This window comes from Barbatula barbatula, assembly GCF_947034865.1.
Source record: "Barbatula barbatula genome assembly, chromosome: 2".
NCBI classification, from domain to species: domain Eukaryota; kingdom Metazoa; phylum Chordata; class Actinopteri; order Cypriniformes; family Nemacheilidae; genus Barbatula; species Barbatula barbatula.
The window spans coordinates 430,622-455,403 of record NC_136767.1 but is presented as its reverse complement, the minus strand read 5'-3'; the positions used below and the strand labels follow the sequence as shown (position 1 = coordinate 455,403).

The 24,782-nt window shown below is 36.8% G+C and overlaps 2 protein-coding genes across 2 annotated transcripts; both read right to left on the bottom strand.

The window, feature by feature from the left end:
• Positions 1 to 1,122: 1,122 nt before the first annotated feature.
• egflam (EGF-like, fibronectin type III and laminin G domains) lies at positions 1,123 to 14,198 on the bottom strand. The gene is made up of 24 exons (XM_079474172.1): positions 13,882 to 14,198; positions 12,787 to 12,896; positions 12,391 to 12,477; positions 12,140 to 12,166; positions 11,940 to 12,057; positions 11,719 to 11,854; positions 10,599 to 10,765; positions 9,260 to 9,372; positions 8,743 to 9,115; positions 8,184 to 8,284; positions 8,019 to 8,119; positions 7,034 to 7,178; positions 6,120 to 6,309; positions 5,849 to 5,974; positions 4,965 to 5,208; positions 4,759 to 4,870; positions 4,466 to 4,582; positions 4,135 to 4,315; positions 3,961 to 3,984; positions 3,507 to 3,585; positions 3,277 to 3,420; positions 3,119 to 3,202; positions 2,611 to 2,714; positions 1,123 to 1,715 (listed from the first exon to the last, which is right to left on the bottom strand). The coding sequence occupies exons 1-24, from the start codon at positions 13,988 to 13,990 to the stop codon at positions 1,564 to 1,566; spliced, it is 3,144 nt and encodes a 1,047-aa protein (XP_079330298.1). The 5' UTR covers positions 13,991 to 14,198; the 3' UTR covers positions 1,123 to 1,563.
• A 3,261-nt stretch (positions 14,199 to 17,459) lies between these two features.
• On the bottom strand, positions 17,460 to 19,159 carry LOC306903703 (uncharacterized protein). Its single transcript, XM_079473102.1, has 3 exons — positions 19,044 to 19,159; positions 18,578 to 18,890; positions 17,460 to 18,199 (listed from the first exon to the last, which is right to left on the bottom strand). The coding sequence occupies exons 1-3, from the start codon at positions 19,085 to 19,087 to the stop codon at positions 17,804 to 17,806; spliced, it is 753 nt and encodes a 250-aa protein (XP_079329228.1). The 5' UTR covers positions 19,088 to 19,159; the 3' UTR covers positions 17,460 to 17,803.
• Positions 19,160 to 24,782: the final 5,623 nt, after the last annotated feature.

Below are 24,782 nucleotides of genomic sequence, written 5' to 3'. Positions count from 1 at the left end.
TCACTGTTCAACAATACCGCGGTATACCGATGAGTTATGGGTCAAATGACCTTAAAGTGCCTTTTATTGAAAAGAATACCGCCAGATGGACCTTGACAAAGATAACATCTATTCTTGTTTCTAACATCAGGCCAAGAAGACTTGTGACCGCCATAATATTGAGGCCAATTTTGCATAACACGATATGGATCATATTGCCACGTCCCCAGCAATGAAATCACAATGCTATTGTAGTTTTCAGGAAGAGATTTCCATGGTGTAGATGTAGATAAATCCAGTGTTTTATATACACCTAAAGCTCCACATGAGTGCCATCTATTCCCCAGTGAGAGAAGATCATGTGTCATTTAAAAAGGGTCACGTAATGTTGAGTCTTAATCCTTTGTGTTTTGGGGATTATTCTGATTTCAGGTCAAGAAGAATCGTCATGTCATGCTTGAGCCGGAATGAACAGTTTTGATAATTTAATCCTACGTTAAACATCAAAAAATCAACGTTATGTCAGAGAGAAGAAAACAAGGGCCCTAAAGATGGACCCTTAAAGCTCTGAGCGGGATGACGGGGAGAGAACGACAGTAAAACATAAAGATCCACCTCAATGTTGAATTGAAAACGTATAAAGATGCAGACTGTGTTCAAAAGACACTACAGACACCATCACATACAAAAGTTCTCTGGTGGTGCCAAAGTAAAATGATGGGATCTGATGTTACAATCCAAATAAATCATGACTTTTCATGTTCATGAGCTACAGATCAGATGATCCGATGTGGTCTGGCCAGCACTTACATGAATCGTGTTAAGTTGTCTGACTGACATCTTGTCGGCTGTGGCCTAATGGTTAGAGCGTTGAGCTTGTGATCAGAAGGTTGCCGGTTCTAATCTCAGTGCCAGCAGGTCATGACTGAAGGGCCCTTGAGCAAGGCACCTTACCCCTGATTTCTCTGCAGTAATGTGCCACTGTATAAAACTACTTGTAAGTCGCTTTGGATAAAAGCGTCTGCCAAATGAATAAATGTAAATGTAAATGTTGTGTTGACTGTGAAACCACGTTTGACAGAATTAAAACCGCTGAGTATCTTTAGCATCTGCTAACTGCCAAACAATAAATGTACACGTTTTAAAATAAAGTGTCTGTCATTCTCTTTATTTCATGAATAAAATGCAGTAAGTCACATTTTTGATGGCTTTAAAATGGCAAGGCAGAAAATGAAGAGAAATGCATTTCTCACTCATGAACGAAAAATAAATGAAGAGCAAGAATATCTATTAAAAAGTCTTTGGTTCTTGACAAGTTCAACGCTGCCATGGAAATGAGATGCAAAACAACCGCTGACAGCCTCAAAAACTGACCGAGACACTACAGACAAACTCTAGTGATGACTGATGGAATACCAAACCTGTTTCCGTCTTATTAAAGCCCAAGAAAAAAAAGACAACAGACAAATGTAAATGAAAACTGTCTTCCAATAGAAGGGAAGTGATTGATTTGCTTCCTGATATAATGTGACGTGCCACAGCAGATGTACAGCGTGTACGGTATTGTTCTTTCGTGTCAGGTGTTCAGTTGGTGCAGGTGTTGATGTTTTTTCCGTCAGCTGCATCATCCACCAGAGACAGATGATAGTCTGTGGCAAGAGTCACGTGTGAAACACATCCCACCAAACCTCGCATGTACAGTCTGTTAGTGTGCAGCGCGATCTCCTTCATCCCACCTGAAGACACATCAACAAAACATCACCAGTACGAAGGACTGAAGGGATAAATCAATTATGACTCGAGTTATCACACATATCCTTTTTTATAATTAAAATAACAAATGAATAAGCAATTGTGTGAAAATGTGGACCTTGACATGATAAAATCTATATTTTACCAAAGGTTTGTACTAGCAGCACAGATGTCAACATATAGGGGTTCAAATACCCATGTGAGGTCTCTTTTCAAGCGGATGATTGTTCATAGCCAGGTAAGTGGCATTTTCAGGATTGTCACCTCCATAATGTCATATATTATTCATGAATGGACCAGAATTCATTTAGTTTAGATTTTAGTTTATTTTTAGATTTTTTAGTTTTATACATTTTTCTGTATGATTTTGTCATTTAATAATTGATTTTCTTTATTTTCTATGTTGCTATTTAATATTAATTGATTTATATTTAAGTTTTTGTTTATTATTATAACTTTAGTGCTTTAACTTATTGCAATAGATTTTTGAGGCAACATTTCAAACTTTCCTTTAGTTCCCATAATTATTTGATTTGATTTCAATGAACAGAAATGTTTTCAAAGTTTTCATTTTCGTAAACTAAAATAACCTTGGAATGGACACATGCAAATTAAAATAAACAAACTATTTTATGTCCTATTAAGACACATCCCTTCACATCACCATTCATTGGGTAAGTAAAACATAAACAGATGTTTCGGTATATTCCTAACAAATACATTCTCTGAGCGTTTTTGTGTCATGTCCATAACGTTGTTATTGCCCGAATACTTTATTTCAAAACTTGTATTATTTTTAAAACTTCAATTGTTTATTCGACTTCTTTTGTCTGTTTGTGTTATTTGTCATTTTTGTTGCTGTAGTGTTTTATTCCTTACCGATGTAAAGGTCACCGTTGATGTTCAGCTGTCTCATTTTACCAGGAGCTTGTGCTGTTTTAGCTCCATAATCATCCACCGTCAGTTTACCAAACTGTCCGTCCCTTTAAACAGACACCATGACAAATGGAGGAGGCATTCTGACGCATCACATCCAAACAACTATCCTTCTAGAACACAGCAATCTGGCAAATTCTACAGAAACCTTTACATTTATGCATTTAGCAGATGCTTTGATGCAAAGCGACCTACAGTGCATCTAGTGTATACATGTATTGGATTCGCATGTGTGTTCCCTGGGATCAAACACATGACCTTTGCGTTGCCAGCATCTCCAGTATATTCTAGTATATTGTTGTTTCGACTAGTCTTTGGAAAGAGATTTTGAAAGCAAAGTTTCCCACATGAAAATGAATTACATTCTTTTTAACTGCATTATTATTCTGTTGATTTGCATTATAATCATGATGAATTGCGTTCTGTTTATTGAATTCATCCCGTCTCTGACCTGACAGCTTTAACTCTGTGCCACCTGCCGTCACTGAAGGTTTCATTCATGATGACAGAAGCGCCTCCGCTGCCCAGATTATAACTGTAGAGAGAACCATGAGGTGTCAGGATCATCTCACGACTGAACACACGTGCGATCTGTTCTTGACTTCACACCTGAAAATGAGCGCTCCTTCTTGAAGGCCGAGAGACACGAAGTCACTGTTGGCTCTCATGGGACTGTCTCCTCTCCAGAGTAAAAGACCGTCTTCAGACGTGCTCTTAAAACGCATGAAGATGTTTGTTCTGGATCCAGATAACCTGCAGGAGCATTGAAACGCACATATTCATAATACTGATCTAAACTAGTTTCTATCTGAGCAGATATGCAAGAACATGTACTCTACCTTTTGAGGATATCTCTGTTGTCATATGTCAGATAACTGCGTCCGGTGAACTGAGGAATCTCTATAGATTCAGTAACAGCTGATTCATAAAAGACAAAGAGTGTGAAGCTCATTCATTTTCACTAGATGGCAGCAGAAACCAAAACAGATTACTTCAAAATCAGGTTGATTTTCTAAATTGAACATCATATATTTTGTATCCACAAATGCAAAAAGCATTTTAAAAGAGAAATAGAAAAATTATTAAATAAATTAAACAATATCTATCCATCCATCCATCCTGAATGGCTTATAAATCATATAATTGTATTTTTTAAATGCATTCTTAGTGTGTTATAACTACCTTTAATTTAAAAAAAAATAAATAAACAACAGAATGACAAACGGTAAACATGTTGTTTTATGAATGCAAATGAATGGGACCATAAAGACGTTTGCTGCCTTCAGCACTTACTGTTTAAACAGTAATTTCCACATTCTGGACAGCAAGAACAGAAAAAAGAATAAAATATACGTAAACGATTCTGTAAAAGAATAACAGACTTACTGTAATATACCATTAGATCAACACAATAATAACAGAAGTCTATGACAAATCAATCGTGTGTGTGTTTGTGTGTGCGTGTACCTTTCAAACAGTGTCTCCCATCATATCCAAGTGTGCAGTCACACTCATAGTCGTCCCATTTGGGTCTGCACACTCCTCCATTAGCACACGGGTTCTGTACACACGGGTGATCCGCGTTCAACACGTTCATCCCGAAAGCCTGATCTGGATTCAGCTCGACACTGCGATCATTCAGAGAGATCTGTGTTCCATGAGACGTTAAATATATCATTATATTGCTTTAACAATTTGACTTTACATGAATGTGTATAACTGTCATACGGTGTTCATGTCAATAAGACTCAACTAGCATGCAGTATGCAGTGTGTGTAGTCTTTAGTGATCACTATACCTTCTGAACTGCTCCACTGAAAGGTCTCAAGGCTCCGGCGCTGCTCTTAATGACATCATAGTCAGGAACTCCTCCGATATATAGAGGAGAACTACATCTGATCTGTGTGAACGCTCCCTGAGACAGACAAAAAATACTTTTAACAGAAGGGGTCACATGTTACACTCATCAAGCCCATGACCTTGGTGTTTCGCCGCTGTACCTTCAATACGTCAATTAAAGAAACATGAAGAACATTTTCTTCAGGACATGACCTCTTTGTTTTGTAAATATGTCTGAAAGACGATGTTCACCTCAGCAGTGCCTTCCACCGGCCTCTGGTTGTCCACCTGCAGAATTCCATTTTTCGCCGTACGAGATGCACGCAGGTCATGCCACGTATCCATGGCAACCGCCTCATTACTCCTGACAAACAACATACATTCAACACGTCTCTTCTTACCCGTCAAAAACATGTTTTCTTTATGATGTTGTGTTTTATCATTATTGCACACGTCACCTGATGACGGTGGCACCCGAGCCGCAGTCAAAGTGAAACTCCACGAATCCTCTCGTCAGACGGATGGACAGAACGTCTCGGCTCTCCGTGTCGTCGGCGTAGAGCAGCGTGCCGTCTGGACCGGTCGGTCGGAAGGTGATTTCAAACTCCATGAATGAGAGATAGTTGTGGATGGGCTGAGGCCAGGCGGCGCTGGCGTATGAATACATGCTTTCATTAAACTGTGGCAGAGACAGTTGGAAACCTAAAAGGAAAAGAGCATCGATATGATTTCAGTAAAGACAAACAGTGATGTGTGAGTGTGTGCGTGTGTGTGTGTGTGTGTGACAGGTTTATCCGTTATTATGGGGACCAGTACAATCTGATCCACTGTCAATTGATAATTAAAGAGTTTATATCACAATGTAATGACACTGTGTGTGAATGTGAGCAGTCTGCCGAGTTGTAAAGCCAAAGAAATGTTATTGGCTTGAGAAAAAAAGTAGTCGGCTCTGAGTCAAGCGAACGAGTCGTCTGTCGTGATCATTTCAGTTCCGGGTCACATAATGCCCGCATACGTTCCATTTGCCACAATTAGACCAATCACAGCAGACCAATCAGATCAAAGTAGGCTGACAGAGGGAGGGGATTAGACGGATCGCCGAACCAATCAATTGAGAGTCAGTCAAGAGGTAAGATAATAATAACTGCTAGAAAATGAAAGTGTTCGTCTTGTTCATTAACCAAAATAAGTCACAAATGATTTACTCTTCAATGAAATTAATTAAAAAAATGCAGAAAGGTTTGTATGAGAGTTTGGGGTAGAGGTTACAAAATAGCATTATTTCAGTAAAAAAACTAAAGAATTGTCAATGACAAAACAAACATGCGTGTGTATGACTCACTCTCCTCACAGAGGACGCCCTTATATCCAAGTGGACACAGACAGATGAAAGCATCAACTCGACTGGCCAAACAGATTCCTCCATTCATGCAGATGACATCATCACACACACTGCTGCGACACTCACCTGAATCACACACATTACACTTTAACCCTATAACACAAGTGTTATTAAATATTATTCTACATCACTAAATGCATTTATTTTGACAGTGTAAGTGTAACATGAACGTTCTGTGCATGAGCAAAGCAGAACAGACGGATCAACTGACCGATGTCTGCTCCGCTCAGTGCGTTTCCTTTAGGCCAGGGTCGAAGGTCGATGACTTTACTGTTGACGCTCAGACTCTGAACACAGCCCTGAAATCCACGATTCGTCCCCACTGCCCTCACCAACCAATAGGCATTGGGAGCTCCGCCCAGAAACAAAGGCGTGCGGAAGGTTATTTTAGTGTACTGACCCTGAACGACACAGATAGAGAGATTGTTAGATTGTTCTGGTTCTGGATGCTGATTGGTCAACCAAGAGTTTAGCTTCTACTTATTAATTGTACAATTTGTTATTAGTGTTGGGTGTTACTAGTTAATAAGTAATGAGTTACTGTTATTAAAAATATAAAGTAAGGGATTACTTAATTCATTTCTGTAATTTAATTACAGTTATTTCTTATCTAATTAAACTAAATAATTTGTATAATATATGTGTGTAATATAGTGGAATTGACATCAAAATTTGAAGTGTAATTTTAGAATCGGTGCTTTAATGTACAATTCATACAATTTGCATACTTTGGTCAGTTAATAATATTAATTTATGTCGTTTTATATCATTTATTTGAATGAATTAAAAAAATAGTCGTTTCACGTCTATCCTTAAATCAAGGTTGATGTAGGATATAGAAAGTAATTAGTAATATGTAATTAAATACTTTTTGGGAGAGTCATTTGTACAGTAATCTAATGACACTATTGAATATGTAATTAGCAACTGGTCATTTATTTCTTTTTTAGAGTAACTTGCCCAACACTGTTTGTTATATGCAAAACTATTAACCATAGTTTGCATGTTAATGATGGAAATCAGCTGATAAAATCTGCTTAAAATCCAATTTGAACAAAAAATAGGTGTGGTTTATCATATTGCTGCTGTCACGATATATAGATGTGTTTGTGTATTAAGACACACCTGAGAGCGTCCTGACACAGGTGCATCATTGTCCAATCGCAGCCATCCGTTCATTCCGTTTCTAAATAACGTCACTGTGTGCCACTGTCCAATCACAACCGAGCTTTCACTGACGATCTGTGCCGCTCCTGTGCCGCAGTTAAACCTGCACACACACACACATGATTCACACACTCACACACAGATACACTACACCTGATTCACACACACACAACACATGATTCACACACTCACACACAGATACACTACACATGATTCACACACACACAACACATGATTCACACACACACACACACACATGATTCACACACTCACACACAGATACACTACACATGATTCACACACACACACACACACACACACAGATACACTACACATGATTCACACACACACACACACACAGATACACTACACATGATTCACACACACACACACACACAGATACACTACACATGATTCACACACACACACACACACACACAGATACACTACACATGATTCACACACACACACACACACACACACACATGATACACACACACACACACACACACACACACACACACAACACATGATTCATACACTCACACACAGATACACTACACATGATTCACACACACACACACACACACACAACACATGATTCACACACACACACACACACACAACACATGATTCACACACACACACACACACACACACACAACACATGATTCACACACACACAACACATGATTCACACACTCACACACAGATACACTACACATGATTCACACACACACAACACATGATTCACACACACACAACACATGATTCACACACACACACACACACACACACACACAACACATGATTCATACACTCACACACAGATACACTACACATGATTCACACACACACAACACATGATTCACACACACACACACAACACATGACACACACACACACACACACACACAACACATGATGATTGGATGAAACTCACCTGTAGTGTATTTTCTTCCGTACGAGAGCGAGAGAGATCAAATCTCCTCTGCCATGTTCGTTCTCACCACAATATAAGATCAGTCCGTCTTCAGCTTCAGCCTGACACATGAACACATTCATCATCTGCTCTCTGTCTTAATGTGTTAAAGAGTCATGATCGTACCTTAAACTCCAGACGGATGTGAAAGCTCTGATACGAGTGTTTGAGCGGTTCAAACGTCATGTGAGAGTAGCCCGAGAACTTGGGGAAATTTACTGTTAGACCTACAACACATTTATTATATATACAGTATTATATTATTGAATAACATGGTTTTTTGTAGGATAATCTACATAAATGCAATTATCAAAATTCAAAGATTTAAGACATTTAAAAACGATTTATTTGAAGTTTTATTTTATTTTGAATTCTATGTTGTGTTATATTTAAGAAAAAACCTCAAAAGAGCAAAAAAATAAAATTTGTCTAAAAAATGAGATTTTAAAAGATTTTTAACATCATGATTTTGTTGTTTCTAAACTTTTGACCGATGGTGGTTAGAAGATCATTAAATAACAATTCTAGCTAAAGGTCGTGTATTAACATGACGTAACAGCAGGACTCATATCTACTGATACATGAACACATGTAATACAAAAGAAATAAAAACGCTATTTTGATTTAGAGTCCTGCTCATCACAGCTTTATGTTTTTCTTTTTGTGGTAATTGTGAAAGTCTGACCTTCCGAGCAGAAGTGTCCGTGTCGGCCGAGGTTACAGTGACATCGCGATCCGCCCGTATCATAGTCATTGATACAGATGCTGTCAGGAGGACACACGGTCTCATCACATGACACATCATACACCCGCGGCTCTTCACCTTTCCACGGGGTCAGGGACGGACTGGGAGACGGCACAACAGTGGTCGTTGTCGTGGAGGTAGCGCTGGCTACTGTTGTCATGGCAATGGATGTTGGTGCTGCTGTTGTGGAAGTGAAACTGATATTTCTGGATGGTGGCGGGCGCATCCTGAAAATAGTGTTTCCGGGAGTCTCGGTGCGGGAGCGGAGCGATGAACGCCTGTCGCTCTGCTTTGTGTTAGGAAACGACTTCATCTGCAAGATTAATGAAGACATAAGTCAGCAGTTCTGACCGCCGGCCAGTCAACATTTATATCATTTACAAAGTTCTTGTTTGCAGATGTAAAGACTGTAGAACAGTATTAAGTGACTGGACTTTTGCTTCATACAGTCGCTCACCTCCTCGACGAAGACGTCATAATCTGAATCATCACTTTCAAAACGATCTTCATCTTTGGTGTCAGAGTTTGAGATGTGGATGTCATAATCTCCGCCGCTCATGTCCACGGCACCTGTTTCACAAGCATTGATGTATTTTACACTTTACACCCTTCAGGACTGAATCTTTACTGCTTTGACACTGAAATCTATTTTTTCAGACATACAGTAATTAAAGCTACAATCCGTGATCGTTTTGGGGAAACATACATAGTAAATACATAGACAGTTCCGTGATCAAAACAGTTGTCTTGTTTTACCCTGATTCACAGCGGTAAGCTTGTAATTATGATTTATCGTTTGCGCTGTCGGGTCGCCCCACGCTAGTTCATCACGTGTGTGTATGGATGGCGCTGAAGCGTTTTCTTATAAATATAAATTATAAATTCTTATAAAAGTAGCTTAGAAGCATCATCATCTAGATGGCTGTGTTTAAAAGCGATCATCTGGGAAATGTCATGGAAACATCTATTGTTGATAACAAAATAACCTGGTGCTCCGGAGCTAAAGTGACAGCTTCATGCTAAAGCAAAAGAAGAATTTGAAAGGGATTTTGAGAGTTGGCTCTGACATCTGAAAGGATTGCATTTACAGAAAAGACATGAATTATTTTGTAATTTCTTTGTTTCATTTAGGCAGAACAAAAACGACAGATATGGTATGTGTTCAGATGACACTTGATTACTTGTATGACGTAAGTTAGGCATTATTTCCATTTTATTTAGAGTTTTTAAATAACTCTGCATTTAACTGCGATTTCATGTTTCAAACTGAGATGGGGACAAAGACGCCAAACTTTAACAGCACAGATCATTTTAGACAATGTGTGTTTTTGGGTAAAGATGCACCAATATGTACATTTTGGCCGATAACGATAATTCTTTCACATTGGAAGCCGATAACCGATATATTGACCGATATACAGTATCTTAATATTTATATAAAATTCTCTTAGACTGAAACAAAAGGCAAAAAGTACTGTACTGTATTATAACTGTGAGCAGCGTGCAGCTGAAGTAGTTTAACCAGAAGAAATCATTTATGACATTAAAAATGACCATTTATCGTCCAATCCCGATATGGCTGATAATTAATCGTGCATCCGTGGTTTTTTGGGTGGCTTTTCTTATTATATATATATATATATATATGGGGCGACTGACTTAACATCATTTCTGCATATGAAGAAACATTCAAAAAGACAGATCAGAACGGAGCGTTTTGATCAAAGTGTCTTGGCTCACATCTGGAAGAGACCATCATCAGTTCTGCAGTGTCTCATCTATGTGTGTTGACTCACCGAGAGTCCTCACGGGGCTGTTGAGGGGACTCGGAGGACTGATTCCAAACACATTCACAGCTCTGATGACAAACTGATACTGAGTCTCAGGATTCAGACCTTTGAGAACCATTGAGTTTGATTCCACAGCTTCTCTGATGTACGTCCACTCGGTGTCCATCTCAGCCCTGCAATACACACACGCTCTTGTATTTTCACTCGCAATCATGCAGATTTGTAATAAATGACACAAATATTATAGATGAGAAGTTTTGTGTTTTCATCTTGAGGGCTCATGTAATGGTGCAGACTCTTTTAATCTCAGAAGCAGACTGTCCCGGGGTTTAACAGGTTGGGGGTTTTCCATCTAATCTTGTGTCATTGTCAATGAGGATTAGAAATCTGCTCATTTCACACACAAAATCAAACTTAAAGTGGAAGGACACAGGCAGTCAAAGACACTTATTTCTACAGATTTAAAAAATGCCTAAAATGTATGTGTTTTGATGACAAATACACATTGTACACAAGCATTTAAATACTTATAAACTGTAAAACTAACATTTTAATTCTATAATCATTCTCCATTCTAGTAAAAGCCTTAGACACAACCGTCATGACTTTGTGAGTTTTGCTCATATTTGACTGTGACGTACAATATAAAGGACCAGAATGCTTTGAGGTTAGAGACAGGATTTTGAAGAACGCCTTTGAAGTGAAAAAAAAATTCTGTTTAACATTATTACATACTGTACACAGTCATTTTCATCTTTCCATTTGTGTGATGGTCCTGTTGGTTGAACTACTTTTATAAATGTGTAAAACAGTGCTTATAAAGAATGAAGACAATCATGAGATATCTTGAACACAGTAAGAAGTTTTGTCGGGCGGGTCATTAAAGCTGTGTTTGATGTGTAGTCATGTTGACTGTCAAGTGATGTGAATGAGCCGCTTGTGTTCTAGTACAGCAACACAGACATGCATCAGTCATTCAGACATCAGACAGAATAAAGGTCACACGCAAACAGAGACAAGGGCAAAACTTTTGTTCCAAACATTTTATCCAACAACTTAAATGCTCTATGATTTTATAAATCGTAGTTTGACACGATATTTAAATAAAGATAAAAACACTTCATACCTGATGTACGCCACCAGGAAGTAGAGCACAGGTGCGCTTTCATCATTGTCTCTGTGTTGCCATGACAACGCCAGCTCCGTGTCTGACACGGCGACCACGTTAGGTTGGGTGGGGGGTGAGGGAGGCATGCACGTCTCTATGATAAAGAATAAGACAAAGACATGAATGACTCATTATTTAACTGAATGCATTCAGGCAGATGGGATGTTTTTCGGGCTCACCGTGTGAAGCGGTGCTGATGTCTCTGGGCATGCTGGGTCTGCCTTCGCCCGCCCATCCAAACGCCCCGACACTGACACGATACTGTGTGGCCACCTTCAGCTTCCTGATCACCACATCCTAACACACACACCCCACGAGACCGTACCATATGACGTCTATCAACATACCCCAACATTACATATGAAAACCATCTACTTACAAAACTCGCCTGTCCGTCAAACTGTCCCTGAAACACAACATGAAATCTGTTGAGGTCACACTGTTTCCCAAAAACCTCCCACAGTTATGATGTCAATAGTTTTATATGGATCGGGAACGTTCTATCATATTTGTACGCTCTCTTTACTCTTTTTAATGTTTAATATTTCTTTTTCTACAACACCCTACACCCCTGGCCCTCTAGCCTTTAAAATTGTAAAAATTGAAATAAGGTTTGTATTAATCTCTTACAGTTGTGAGCATATCCAGACTCAATGGCACCTCCAGGACGTCATCAGTGCCGACCGGACGGTTATTCCTCATCTCTGTGTAAAACACCTAAAAAGTTTACATCAAACAATGTTGTTAAAAACAACTGTAACCCTTTATTATTATGATTATTTACTTTAATTTGCTACTTAAATTTTGTTTATTTCTGCTCTTTATGTGTGTGCGTGGTCAGAGATTGCCATTTGTTTGTTCTGTGTTTGTAATCGAAACATTTTAACAGTTTTAACATGTTTAAAGCAGCACGTAGGCCTATAAAATAACAATTTCAGTTAAAACTTATATTTTGTTGGGAGATTTTGTCAGATGTCAGCAAAAGCTAAGAACTGGGGAATACTAGAGGAGAGATGACCTGTGTACCTTATAACCTGTGATGGTAGTGACGTGTCTGCGGGGCATCTTCCATCGGATGCTGATCGCTGTACAGTTCACCGTCTCCAACTGAATATCCAGAGGAGGGCTCAACCTCTCTGATACACGACCAAAGAGAGGAATATATAGAACATAGAGTAATATAGCACTGCCATTTCTATGAATGGGGAGGAACGCAACGCTCAATATGGCCGCCAATAAGGAAGTCCCGCCTTCAAATGGTCAATGTGGTCAAATGGTCAAAAACACGATATTGCAAGCACATTGTTGGATCAGATCTGTTCTGCTGGATGCAGAAGTTTGTGAAACTATGAATATTTCATGTTACAGAAAATGTATGCAGAAGGTTAAAAAATCAAAACAGGTGACTATAGGCAAAAGTTAAAAGGATCTCTGGATGTAAAGCAGCTTTATTGAATGAGTTTTCATCAAGTGTGTGTGTGTGTGTGTGTGTGTGTGCGTGTGCGTGTGCGTGTGTGTGTGTGCGTGGTGAAGAGATGTTGAGGCATCCACCACCTCATTTTGCCTCATAATATCAGATTCATCAGATGAGATTTCATCTTGTGCTGCGACTCTATTCAGACGACTGAACGTTACGAAATTAAAGCTGTCAAAAAAAGAAACTTTCACAAATCTTACAAACACAAAATAAAAACAACATAAACCTAAAATGTGATTTCATGGAGTCTTTCATTTAAAAGCTAAACCTAGAGATGATTAAAGTATGGATTTTTAGGAGACAGAAAACAACAAAAGTGGAATTAATGTTAAAGTTTATATGACACAGAACTTTTGAAAGGTCCCTCAGAGCAAAATATTATCTTTACATTTACAACATTCAGAGAACAAAGACACCAGACACAGATTTCTATACATAGATTTAAATACAAATAAATGTACACTATGTAGAATTGCGAAAGTGCTTCAGAACTTTGAACTGAACTGAATTTGTGTTTTAATGCACATGGTGGTTGGCTATGAGTTTCTGGCAAATACACTACAAGACCCGTACATCTCACTGATAAATCACCTGTCCATCTATTCACCGCCCTCATAACTGCTAAAAGATAAAAACACACTCACCTGATTTCCTCACACTGGACTTTTTCGCACACAGACCAACATTAAACATCCAAACCATCGCAAGAACGACGCTCACTCTTTTCTCCAGACGCATTATGGAAATAAGCATTACATCAATCCAAGCTTCAGATGGTGTCACTCCTCATCCTAACCTCAATGTCACAGAAAATAAATCAGAAGTCTTCTTCTCAGTCTGATGATGAGATTACAGCATGATACAGCTATCACTGAATCCTGACACTGTTTCGTCTTGTTTCAGAAGAAAAGCAGAGAGGTGATGAGACAGAGACGCTCAGAGTTAAGAGGATAACACGTCTAATCTACAGATGGACTCACTAACTCTAACTGACCAATATAGAAACACAGAGAGAGAGAGAGAGAGAGAGAGAGAGAGAGAGAGAGAGAGAGAGAGAGAGAGAGAGAGAGAGAGAGACAGAGAAAGAGAGAGAGAGAGAGAGAGGAGAGAGAGAGAGAGAGAGAGAGAGAGACAGAGAGAGAGAGAGAGAGAGAGAGAGAGAGAGAGACAGAGAGAGAGGACAGAGAGAGAGAGAGAGAGAGACAGAGAGAGAGAGAGAGAGAGAGAGAGAGAGAGAGACAGAGAGAGAGACAACACAGACACAACACAACACACACAACACAGACACAACACTGACACAACACAACACTGACACAACACACACAACACAGACACAACACACACAACACTGACACAACACTGACACAACACAACACAACACTGACACAACACACACAACACAGACACAATACACACAACACTGACACAACACACACAACACTGACACAACACAACACTGACACAACACACACAACACAGACACAACACACACAACACTGACACAACACACACAACACTGACACAACACTGACACAACACAACACACACAACACTGACACAACACAACACTGACAAAACACACACAAACTGACATTTATGACAGGATCCTGTCACTTTAACTAAGAACTTTTGTGCTTTTATGTCTGTATTAATGTGTACATATTGTTTCTTATATAGGATACTCTTATTTTATTTTATACAGAATGTTTATATTTAATCTTCCTGCTTTGGCAATGTAAAACACTTTTTATCATGCCAATAAAGCTTTTTTGAATCTTGAATCTTGAGAGAGAGAGAGAGAGAGAGAGAGAGAGAGAGAGAGAGAGAGAGAGAGACAGAGAGACAGAGAGAGAGAGAGACAGAGAGACAGAGAGACAGAGAGACAGAGAGACAGAGAGACAGAGAGACAGAGAGAGAGAGAGAGACAGAGAAGAGACAGAGAGAGACAGAGAGAGACAGAGAGAGACAGAGAGAGAGAGACAGAGAGAGAGAGAGAGAGAGAGAGAGAGAGAGAGAGAGAGAGGAGAGAGAGAGAGAGAGAGAGAGAGAGAGAGAGAGAGAGAGAGAGAGAGAGAGAGAGAGAGAGAGAGAGAGAGAGAGAGAGAGAGAGAGAGAGAGAGAGAGAGAGAGAGAGAGAGAGATGCATAAATGTAAATGGCATTACATCTCAAATAGACCATAATATTTGTTTTAGCCATGTCACATGACTCCTTTAAGACACCAAACTTTACATCAGATACCTGAGATTCAGAGAACTGTGAGGATATACATGTTCACATGTTTGGAACAGTTTGAGAGTGAATTATGATGACTGAATTTTCTTTTTTGGGTGAGCTATCCCATAAATGATTAAAGAGTTTATTCAAACAAATAACTGTGTATATGCTGCCTGGTACATTTCTCAGTCACCTCTGTGTACTCTCTAAAAACAGTTAATTTTTACAAAATACAAAATAAACACAAAATGTGTTTCAATGACAAATGATAATATGTTAAAAAGCTTCACACAAACTGTATAAATAATTCTGTTTTTTGAAAGTGTGAGAAGATTTTCTGTTCATTTTCATTAGTAATTTTAAAACATGACTATGCATGAATATACATTTCCTTGAACCAATAAACTGGTGTTTTTGTTTTGTTATATGTGTTTAACCAGTTTAATTTGACCAAAATATGACAAGTAACATTTTACATTTACATGTAAGGTGATAAAGTTAAAGGAATAACCTTATAAAGAAATGTGTTATAAGGTGATAATGCGGCCTCTAGTGGTCATGATTGGTGTAAGGCACCATAACAGACATGTTCTGTACTTTACAACATTGACCTGCAGAGGGAGACACTTCACCAATCTATTCATATTTAATCATTTAGTTTGAAAAGAATACATTATAATGTTGTGTCTCTTCACTTCGAAAAAATACTTGATGTTTAATTTAAAGTAAAATGTCTCTCTGTGTGTATTTCACAACATGTTTTCAGCTCTATAATGAGTGGAAATGTTGGAGAAACAAAGCTGAACACAGTTTAGTGTCATATTTACGTCTCTAACATAGTACATGTCATTACTTCTGTTCTAACGGTTTAAAGGTCATTTCATGTTTTCCCCTTTAAAAGTAACTCAGTTCCCTATTAAATTAATGTTAGATTAATCCTACTTTTGTAAAGTATGATTCAGTTTTTATATGCAAAAATTTGCATATAAAATAATTTGTAGCCTAATTGTACAAATGTTAATGTTTATTTACGCAGTTCACGTGCATATATTTGAGAATTTTTTTTTTTGAGAAAGAAAGAAAGAAAGTCAAACTAGATTGTAATAAGATGCTTAGATGTTGAGAGATCTGTCAGTGTTTAATGCTCTGTTGCTGTCAGTCATTTGAATCCATTCAGGCAAATTTTTACACTTTATTTAAATTAGGATACTGCTGTCAGTCATTTGAACATTTTTATAATTTGCTTTTTACAATGAAGGTGTTTTATCTTAATCAATAATAAATTATAGTGGTTTTGGTTCATTAATAATACAGGGTTTTTTCATTTTTCAATTGACCATTATTTGAACTGTTTTGCTAAACTGTAAAAATGATTCTGTGTTGTTTTAGATTTAATAAAGTAAACTAAATAAAATTGTGATTTATGTTTAATTCATTAGGGTCATTTCACTTCATTTATTCACGGAGTATCTTAGTACAGATGTGACCACAAACCCGTTTTTAAGTATCATGGGTATACTGTATATAGCAAAAGCCCAACATACAGTGTACAGGTCAAAATTATCCACTTTTCTTTTATGCCAAAAATCATGAAGAGACTAAGATCGTGTTCCATGAAGATGTTTTGTAAATTTCTAATAAAAATGGCCAGAAACACTTCTACAAACATCACTCGCTGCTGTACGAATTAACCACTCAAGTTTGCTATCTATGTAAAGCTGAGAATTTCCACTTCCAGGTTCATCTGCTCTCCACAATGTCAATACAGCTGTAAGCCGATAGATCTGCACAGCGCCTCTGATGGACAACTTTAAAGCCCATTTTCTCAATATTTAGATTTTTTGCAGTCAGATTCCAGATTTTTAAATAGTTTTATCTTTCCCAAATTTTGTCCTATTCTACCAAACCATACATCAAAAAAGCATATTTGTGTCGAAAAACTGACCCTTCACATGTCGTCCAGGGTCACAAATAAGCTTTAAAAGAACTTCAATAAAACAAATTTTAGGTGCAATCTTACCAACTTTAAGTAAACATCACATATCATTTTGTACAGTGTAGAGTGGAATTACAGTTTATTTGGAACTTTTTTCATACATTTGTATGTAATTTAAGAAAACACGTCATTTTTCTGAATTAAAATGTGCATTACTTTAATTTGTCATAATTGTCACAATAGGTAAAATAACAGTTGTTAATCTACAGATATCGTTTGTAATTTTGAAGAGTTTTGAGAACAATGTCAAATAAAAATCACAGTAACTTTTCTTAAAACAGTGTATAGACGCATCACAAAAAGCAAAGTATGCATCTTAGGATGTTAAACAATCTCTCTGCTTCAATGAAAGGATCACACATTGATAAAAACATTTTTATCATAACATTTGATCTCATTGCTGTCTAGCATAGTACAGACACCGTCAATCACTAAAGAACTGGTAAAGAATTGATACTCATTCAGCATCTGAGTACGGAACACATCATTAGCACGCTTCACTTTGTTGTTTGTGTTGACATACTTATTCAGCAGAGGTCTGTACTTCTCAGGATGGCCGTCCATATTGCTTTTTTTCCAGGTGTAGTAGGGACTTTTTTCAGGTATATTCATTTCATTAGCCAGCCACACCCAGAGTCTAGAGCAGGGCAGAAGAGCTACGATGAAATCCAGTGGATCCTTCATAAATGTTCTGTAATCTGAAAGATACTTCGCCATAGCTGGACTTTCATGGATGTTAAGGTTTCGATCCTGAAAGAGGGAGTAAATCACATCACATCGTGTTATTTCATGACTTCTCTAGGAATGTGTTGCTTAAGAACTGTACACATAATCCTTAAAGGAAAAGTTTACCTTCAAATAAAAATTATGTCACCTTTGACTCACCCTGTTGTCATTTTAAACTTGTGTGATTTTCTTTCTTATGCACAAAACAAAAGTAGATATTTTGAAGAATGTTGGTAACCAAACACTGTTGGTCCCCATTGACTTCTATTGTATGGACACAAAACCAATGCAAGTCAATGAGGACCAACAGTTTTCAAAATATCTTTTTTTGTGTTCTGCAGAAGAAATCAATTCATACAGGTTTGAAATGACAAGAGGATAAGTGTAAATGATCATTCTTACCTTGAACAGATACTGCTGGGTCATTTCTTCAGCAAACTTGTTGTAACTTTGGAATCTTCCATTGAGGAAATCTCTGATGTCCACGGGCTCTTGAACTTTTGCACTCATTTCCCCCAACATCTCAGTCACTTTGACTAAATAGTTGATGTCCTGTAAGGTGAAGTTGATGTATTTCTCCGCCTGAAGCGTGCCACTCTCCATTTGTCTCAGGAATTCTGACCCATAGGTTTTATAGGCAATATCTTCATTGTTTTGCCAGAGGAATTCATACACATCATCAACAAATTTATTTTCCAAACTCCTACTGGGGCAGCTGCGGGGGGTGTAAGCAAATGTTATTGACAAGACAACATTTAATCTGGTTGCTAGGACCATATAATAAGAGTTTTGATGTATAATTTGTAGCTGTATATAAAATGTGAGTAAAATTCCATGTATCATGAAAGTGGTTACGTTAAAGGCTTACCTGAAATATAGGAAGCTAAAACACACAAGAGCCACAGTCCTCATGTTTCTGGGATCCCGATGTGCACTTGTCGGAAACTCTTTTGTCTAATCTAAGAACTATATCGTTTTCTCTATATGATCCAGCCTTATATACAATTGTTTCAGTGTGACGTTAAGAATTGTGCAATAGCTGTTGATGATTAAGTGACTGACTTTTACAGTATACGGATTATTTCCTGTTAAACCAGAAATGTGTGTTATAAAACCATGGAAATTTTATTTAAAACTGAACATTCTTTCATCATATATTTATGAAGGTAAATGAGTGAGAGCGTGTAGATTTCAATTTGTGAACTTGTAAAGTAAGTATTAAAGTACTAAAATGAACACTCACAGGCCCAATGTGAAATAAAACACTGGAGTGGAATTTGACAAGTTTTGCATCGGTTTATCGCGACAGTAGCAGGAAAAGTCAAGACGGGAAGATTTGAAACGGCAGTGACATGATTTCAACATTTGTCTAATAATTGAAATAATTGAATTATTTGTGTTTGCAATTCAAATCTGAATCTAGGAAAACGTGTAAATATGTGCTATGCATTTGTAACTGACAATGTATTTTGTAAATGCCAGTTTACACATTTGTGACAATTCTTCTGCAACTTCAAATCAGAAGATTTGTGAGTTTTGTCCACGAGTGCAAATCTCAACATTCAACTTCAGTTTTTCAAGTTTTCACATTGGGGCTGTGAGTTTTCATTTTATAGTACAGATACAAGTACTTACTTTACAAGTTCACAAATTAAAATCTACGTGCTCTCAAGTTTTGCTACTGATTTACCTTCATTTATATTCACCTTCAAGTTCATCAATTCATAATTTTGCTGTCTTACATTCTTCAAAATGTCTTTTGTGTTCCCTACTATGGGACTCTTTCAAATATTTTTCTCTGTGTTCATCAGAACAAAGACATTTGGAACGACCCGAAGGACAGTAAATGATGACAGAATTTTCATTTTGGGTGAACTATCCCTTTAATGCAGAGAATTTATTTCAGAAGCAAAAATATAAAACAGATGAATTTATTTATCAAGACACACTGTGATTTGATAAGAACATTGAATTACAGAAAAGAGATCTGTTAATAATCTGATGAGCGCAGGTTTGTGCAATGTGTGCTAAATGTTGTCATTTGCAGGTTGGGGTTTTAGATTTTCAGTTGTAAATATGTTTTGTGTATGTGCCTCAAATGAACAAAAAGTTCACTTAACTCTATGTGCTCATATCGATTGAATAATAATATAATAACATAAAATACACGTCAGTTTTTGTTTCATTGACCATGCAGATATAAAATCAAAACATTCAGATGCAAAGGTTAATGGCTATTCTCCATTGCATTTTGAACAAATTAATTTTGAAGTGCATGGATTTTGTAGGTTAACAAACTAAAAGAATGTTTGATTTAAGCATTGACACTACAGTGCTTGACATGTTTTTTAAAGAAATCAAATGCTACACGTCGTAAGTGTATGTGTGTGAAAGTGAGAGACAAATGTTGAAATCATCAGATTACAGCAAATTTCTTCAGAAAGCTACTGTTGAAACGGTTGAAGGAATTGACATGTGAATGTGTTCTGACAGTAAAGAGCATGTGTGAGCAGGACTATAGTTGGTTATTTATTCTTAGTCACATTCTTGGCTTGTTATTCACACAGGATGTGCAATATTAAAATATCTTCTATAGATTCAACTCAGCAATTCTAATAAACAGATCCAGAAAAGAAATGTTGTATAGAACAAGGTCCACAGGGCTAAACAACAACTTTTTACAGGTTTATACATACAAAATGGATTAAGTTTCTTGTAAATGACGTGTTTTTTTTTAGTATCAAGTATCATTAAGTATTATTTATCAGGTGCATGAAAGAAAAAGTACACCAATAATGTCACGGATCTGCTAGGTTCTCTCACCACACAATCCTTACGCTCTCTTCTGATCTGTGAATAAATTCAGAAATCATTAAAAAACATTTACACTTAAAAATATCTTTCCAGCGCGTTAGCTTTTTAGAATTTAGGGTTCCAAAGTCTGTGGATTTTTTTATGAATGTTGGTAAACCAAACCTCTAAATATTTTACGTTTCAATCTTTTCCACACCAGTTTTAAGCCGGTTGTGATTTTTTAAACCTTTATTGTGTCTTTAAAACTGCGGTTGCTAACAAGTTGCTTAAGGCGACTACTTCCTTTGACGGGGACGTTAGATGTCATCGCACATATAAATCTGACAAATAATGCAACACCGTCTCAAATGTCTTCAATCATTGTTGGGTAATGATTTACCAGGGAACAATATTTTAATAAAGTTTGAGAAAGTTGTCGGAGGTTTGGTGGTGACAACGTTGATATCAAGTGACTATATTTGTAGTCTGTTTATAGCATCGTGTTAGTTTTTTTACTTCTGACGATTTTATTAAGGCTTCAAGAATAGCAAATATTGTGTTAATCTGTAAAGATGATCACGATGGACAAAATGTGTAAACATCATCAACCGTTGTTAACCGGTAGTTTATTTTTTGCGACCTTCCAAATGTCTATGGGAAAAATGCAAAGGCTTTTGTTTGAGGGAACCAACACGGTTAAACAAAAGGGAATTTATGTCCAGACTAGCATCCAAAAGTAAGTCATCTCTGAGCTCTGTTCCATTTCACTCGGAAATGCGTCAAAATAAAGAAGTTAAAACAATGGGTTCACAGAGACTTAAAATAATTAATTGTTTGCCATTAATGACACACATTTCTATTCTTAAGAAAACATGAAGGCATAAACAGTCATTTTACTTTTCTCAACAAACACTGCAAAAACTCCTTGTTCCGAGCTTTAAATCTGTAGTTGTAGAGCATCTTGAATGTGAAATGAACTGCTTTGCTAAGTTGAAAGTTGGTTAGGCGAACTGTGTGAAGAGTTTTGCAAAAGTGACCTAAGTATTGACAAATGTGTCCCAGCGTCTGTAAAAAACTGTAAATAAGGGAGCAAATCAAGAGGGGAACAGGTGTAGGGCATGAATCAATAACGAGGTAACAAGAGGATGGGGACAGAGAATCGCACATCATGACACACGCTAAAAATAAACACTGTACTCATATGCCATTGCCTGAACAGAGACCCCCATCTGTTGATGTAGTTTAATTGAATATTACTAGTTTATGTGGCTCTTCCATTTTGTCCAAATTATAAACAACAACATTCGATTTATTAAGGAAAACTTTTTACTTAATTAATAATTTTCCTCAATTTTCCATTCCTTCATTTAAAATAATTGATGACAAATGCTGATATGATACTTCTTAAAGATGCTACATGTCATGTCGATTGTTATGAAAATAACGCGCGTCTGTTTAGTTTGTAACATAATGTCACGCTATGGCAAGCCGAATTCGCTTTTAATCATCTCAGGACATGAATTATTGATAAAAAACAATTAAATTTTTACTAGTGAAAACTATAATTCCTGATATCACCAACTGAATTTCTACTGGTAACAAATAATATTTTTATTATCTGTAATTTCATTTTTACTAGTTAAATATCACAATAGACTTAGACAGATATCAATAATTCATTTCCTACATGTTACAAATCTTATTTCAGATATCAGAAATGTAATTCTTACTAGTAAAAACCATAATTTTTTTATATCAACAATTTACTTTTTACTAGAAAATATGTTAATTCCTGATATCAATAATTAAATTTTCACTAGTTGAAATGCCCATTCTTGATATCTGTAAATGAATTTTAACATGTTGCATTTGGTATTTCTGATATCAATAAATCTGAGAGTAATTGTAGATATCTAAGATAGCCATCGATAATGTGCTTGTTATTCTTACAAATAACAAGCACATTATTGATATCAAGAATTAACATTGTCACTAGTGAAAATTGAATTATTGATATCAGAAATTGACATTTTTACATGTAGTAATTCAATTCTTGATATCACTAGTGACCACACCATTACTGATATCAAAAATTATGTTTTTTACAAGAATTGCATTTCTGATATCTGAAATTGAATTGAAGTCTATTGTGATATTTAACTAGTAAAAATGCTATTTTTTATATCAGAGTACACATTACTGAGAGTGATGACGTCATTGTTGATATCAAGAATTCACATTTTTACTAGTGTAAATGTAATTACAGATATCAAATTTTTTTATTGTTACCAGTAGAAATTCTATTCTTGATATCAAGAATTACAGTTTTCACTAGTAAAAATTTAATTGTTGATATCAAAATTCATATCCTGAGAATGATTAAAAGCTTATTCGGCTTGCCATATCAGCCAGTGTTTCACACAGAAGAGTTCACGCGCTGCTCATCACATCACGTCAATCTGAGATGATCTCCACACTGCCTGGATTTACACAAAAAAACATCTCGTGTTTAATCAATTAAAATCTGACTAATGAAGTGGACTGAACATCAAAAATTAAATATTCTGCGTCGTATTGTCGCCTTCAGTGAGATTTTCTTGTGAATACATCTCTGTGTCTGGAAACTCGGGTGAGAAGAGAAGAGAAGTCTGATCGACTGTTATCAGCTCTGTATGAATGAGTGAGGATGATGGGGGCAAACAGAGATGAACTCAGGTCAGTGTCATAAATCACATCTTTTAATAAGTCTATGTCATTATTAATGTGGGAAATAGAAAAACGAAGCCTATTAATGTTGTGCTTGACAGATAAAATGTTCAAGTACTGACAATACATTAATTAGATATACATCCGGTAAATATATATATATACTGTATATATCGTTAAAAACAAGCAAAGACAAAAAACGTTCTGAAATGTTACATTAATGAAAAACTCTGGATATTCTTTAAAAAGTTGAAATGCATATTCAATGTATACTTAAAATAACTTTATAAAGAGGTGAAGAGTTTTTGTGTTTACTGACACAGGTTTGGCTGATGAGCTGAGAGGAAGATGAAGATCTGTGATTTGAGGATGAAGATCGGGGTTGTGACGCTGGTGATGTTCAGTTGTGTGTCTTCTCCGTCGCTGAACACTACACACTCTTGCCCTTCAGAAGCACACAGTCAGTATTCACAAACATCAGATCTCCTCTCTCACAGCTCCCAGAGAACATCTGAACATCATCTGCTCCAATCTCACGCAAGCAAACATCTGGACGGAACAAAACACTCGGGTCAGTCAAAAAACCTTTTTAATAGCAGTAATAGAGTCCAGCAGAGGTCCCACAGCTACAAATGATGATTTTTACGATGTCATTGATGAATATTTCCTGTATAATCCACTGATTAGAGTTAAAAACAGTTCTTGGGTTATTTTTTCAAATTTTGCATGTCTTTAGTTCATATGAATGATATCCTTTTAGATTCTGCTTCTCTACAAATATGTTTTTTTATTACATATATTTTTAAGGCCCAGTTAAGATGCAATATAAGGTGAAAATGGTCGGCTTGACACTCTGTTTGATATTTTGGCGTTTTTTTGGCACTTTCTCATTTTTCAGATGAGGCCATTTTAGAAGGTTATTATTTCACATGAAATGACCCAATCATTTATACAAAATAACCCCCCCTCACACACACACACACACACACACACACATACAGGTGTGCTGATTCTTTTTGGGGGGCCACACCTGATCGGGTTGTAAAGTTTCAGATGTCTCATTGTGTGCGGGTGGGATGCTCTTGAGACAGCAGCTGTCACGTGAAGC

Bases quoted from the DNA above. Each gene is read 5' to 3' on its own strand.
- egflam (XM_079474172.1), bottom strand. From the start codon at position 13,990: ATGCTTATTTCCATAATGCGTCTGGAGAAAAGAGTGAGCGTCGTTCTT. The intron at 5,975-6,119 runs GTCAGTTGATCC...TGTGTGATTCAG, and splicing joins ACTGAGCGGAGCAGACATCG to GTGAGTGTCGCAGCAGTGTG. The intron at 2,715-3,118 runs GTCAGAGACGGG...GTCTGTTTAAAG, and splicing joins CACAGAGTTAAAGCTGTCAG to GGACGGACAGTTTGGTAAAC.
- LOC306903703 (XM_079473102.1), bottom strand. From the start codon at position 19,087: ATGAGGACTGTGGCTCTTGTGTGTTTTAGCTTCCTATATTTCAG. The intron at 18,891-19,043 runs GTAAGCCTTTAA...CACCCCCCGCAG, and splicing joins TTTAGCTTCCTATATTTCAG to CTGCCCCAGTAGGAGTTTGG. The intron at 18,200-18,577 runs GTAAGAATGATC...TCCCTCTTTCAG, and splicing joins CCCAGCAGTATCTGTTCAAG to GATCGAAACCTTAACATCCA.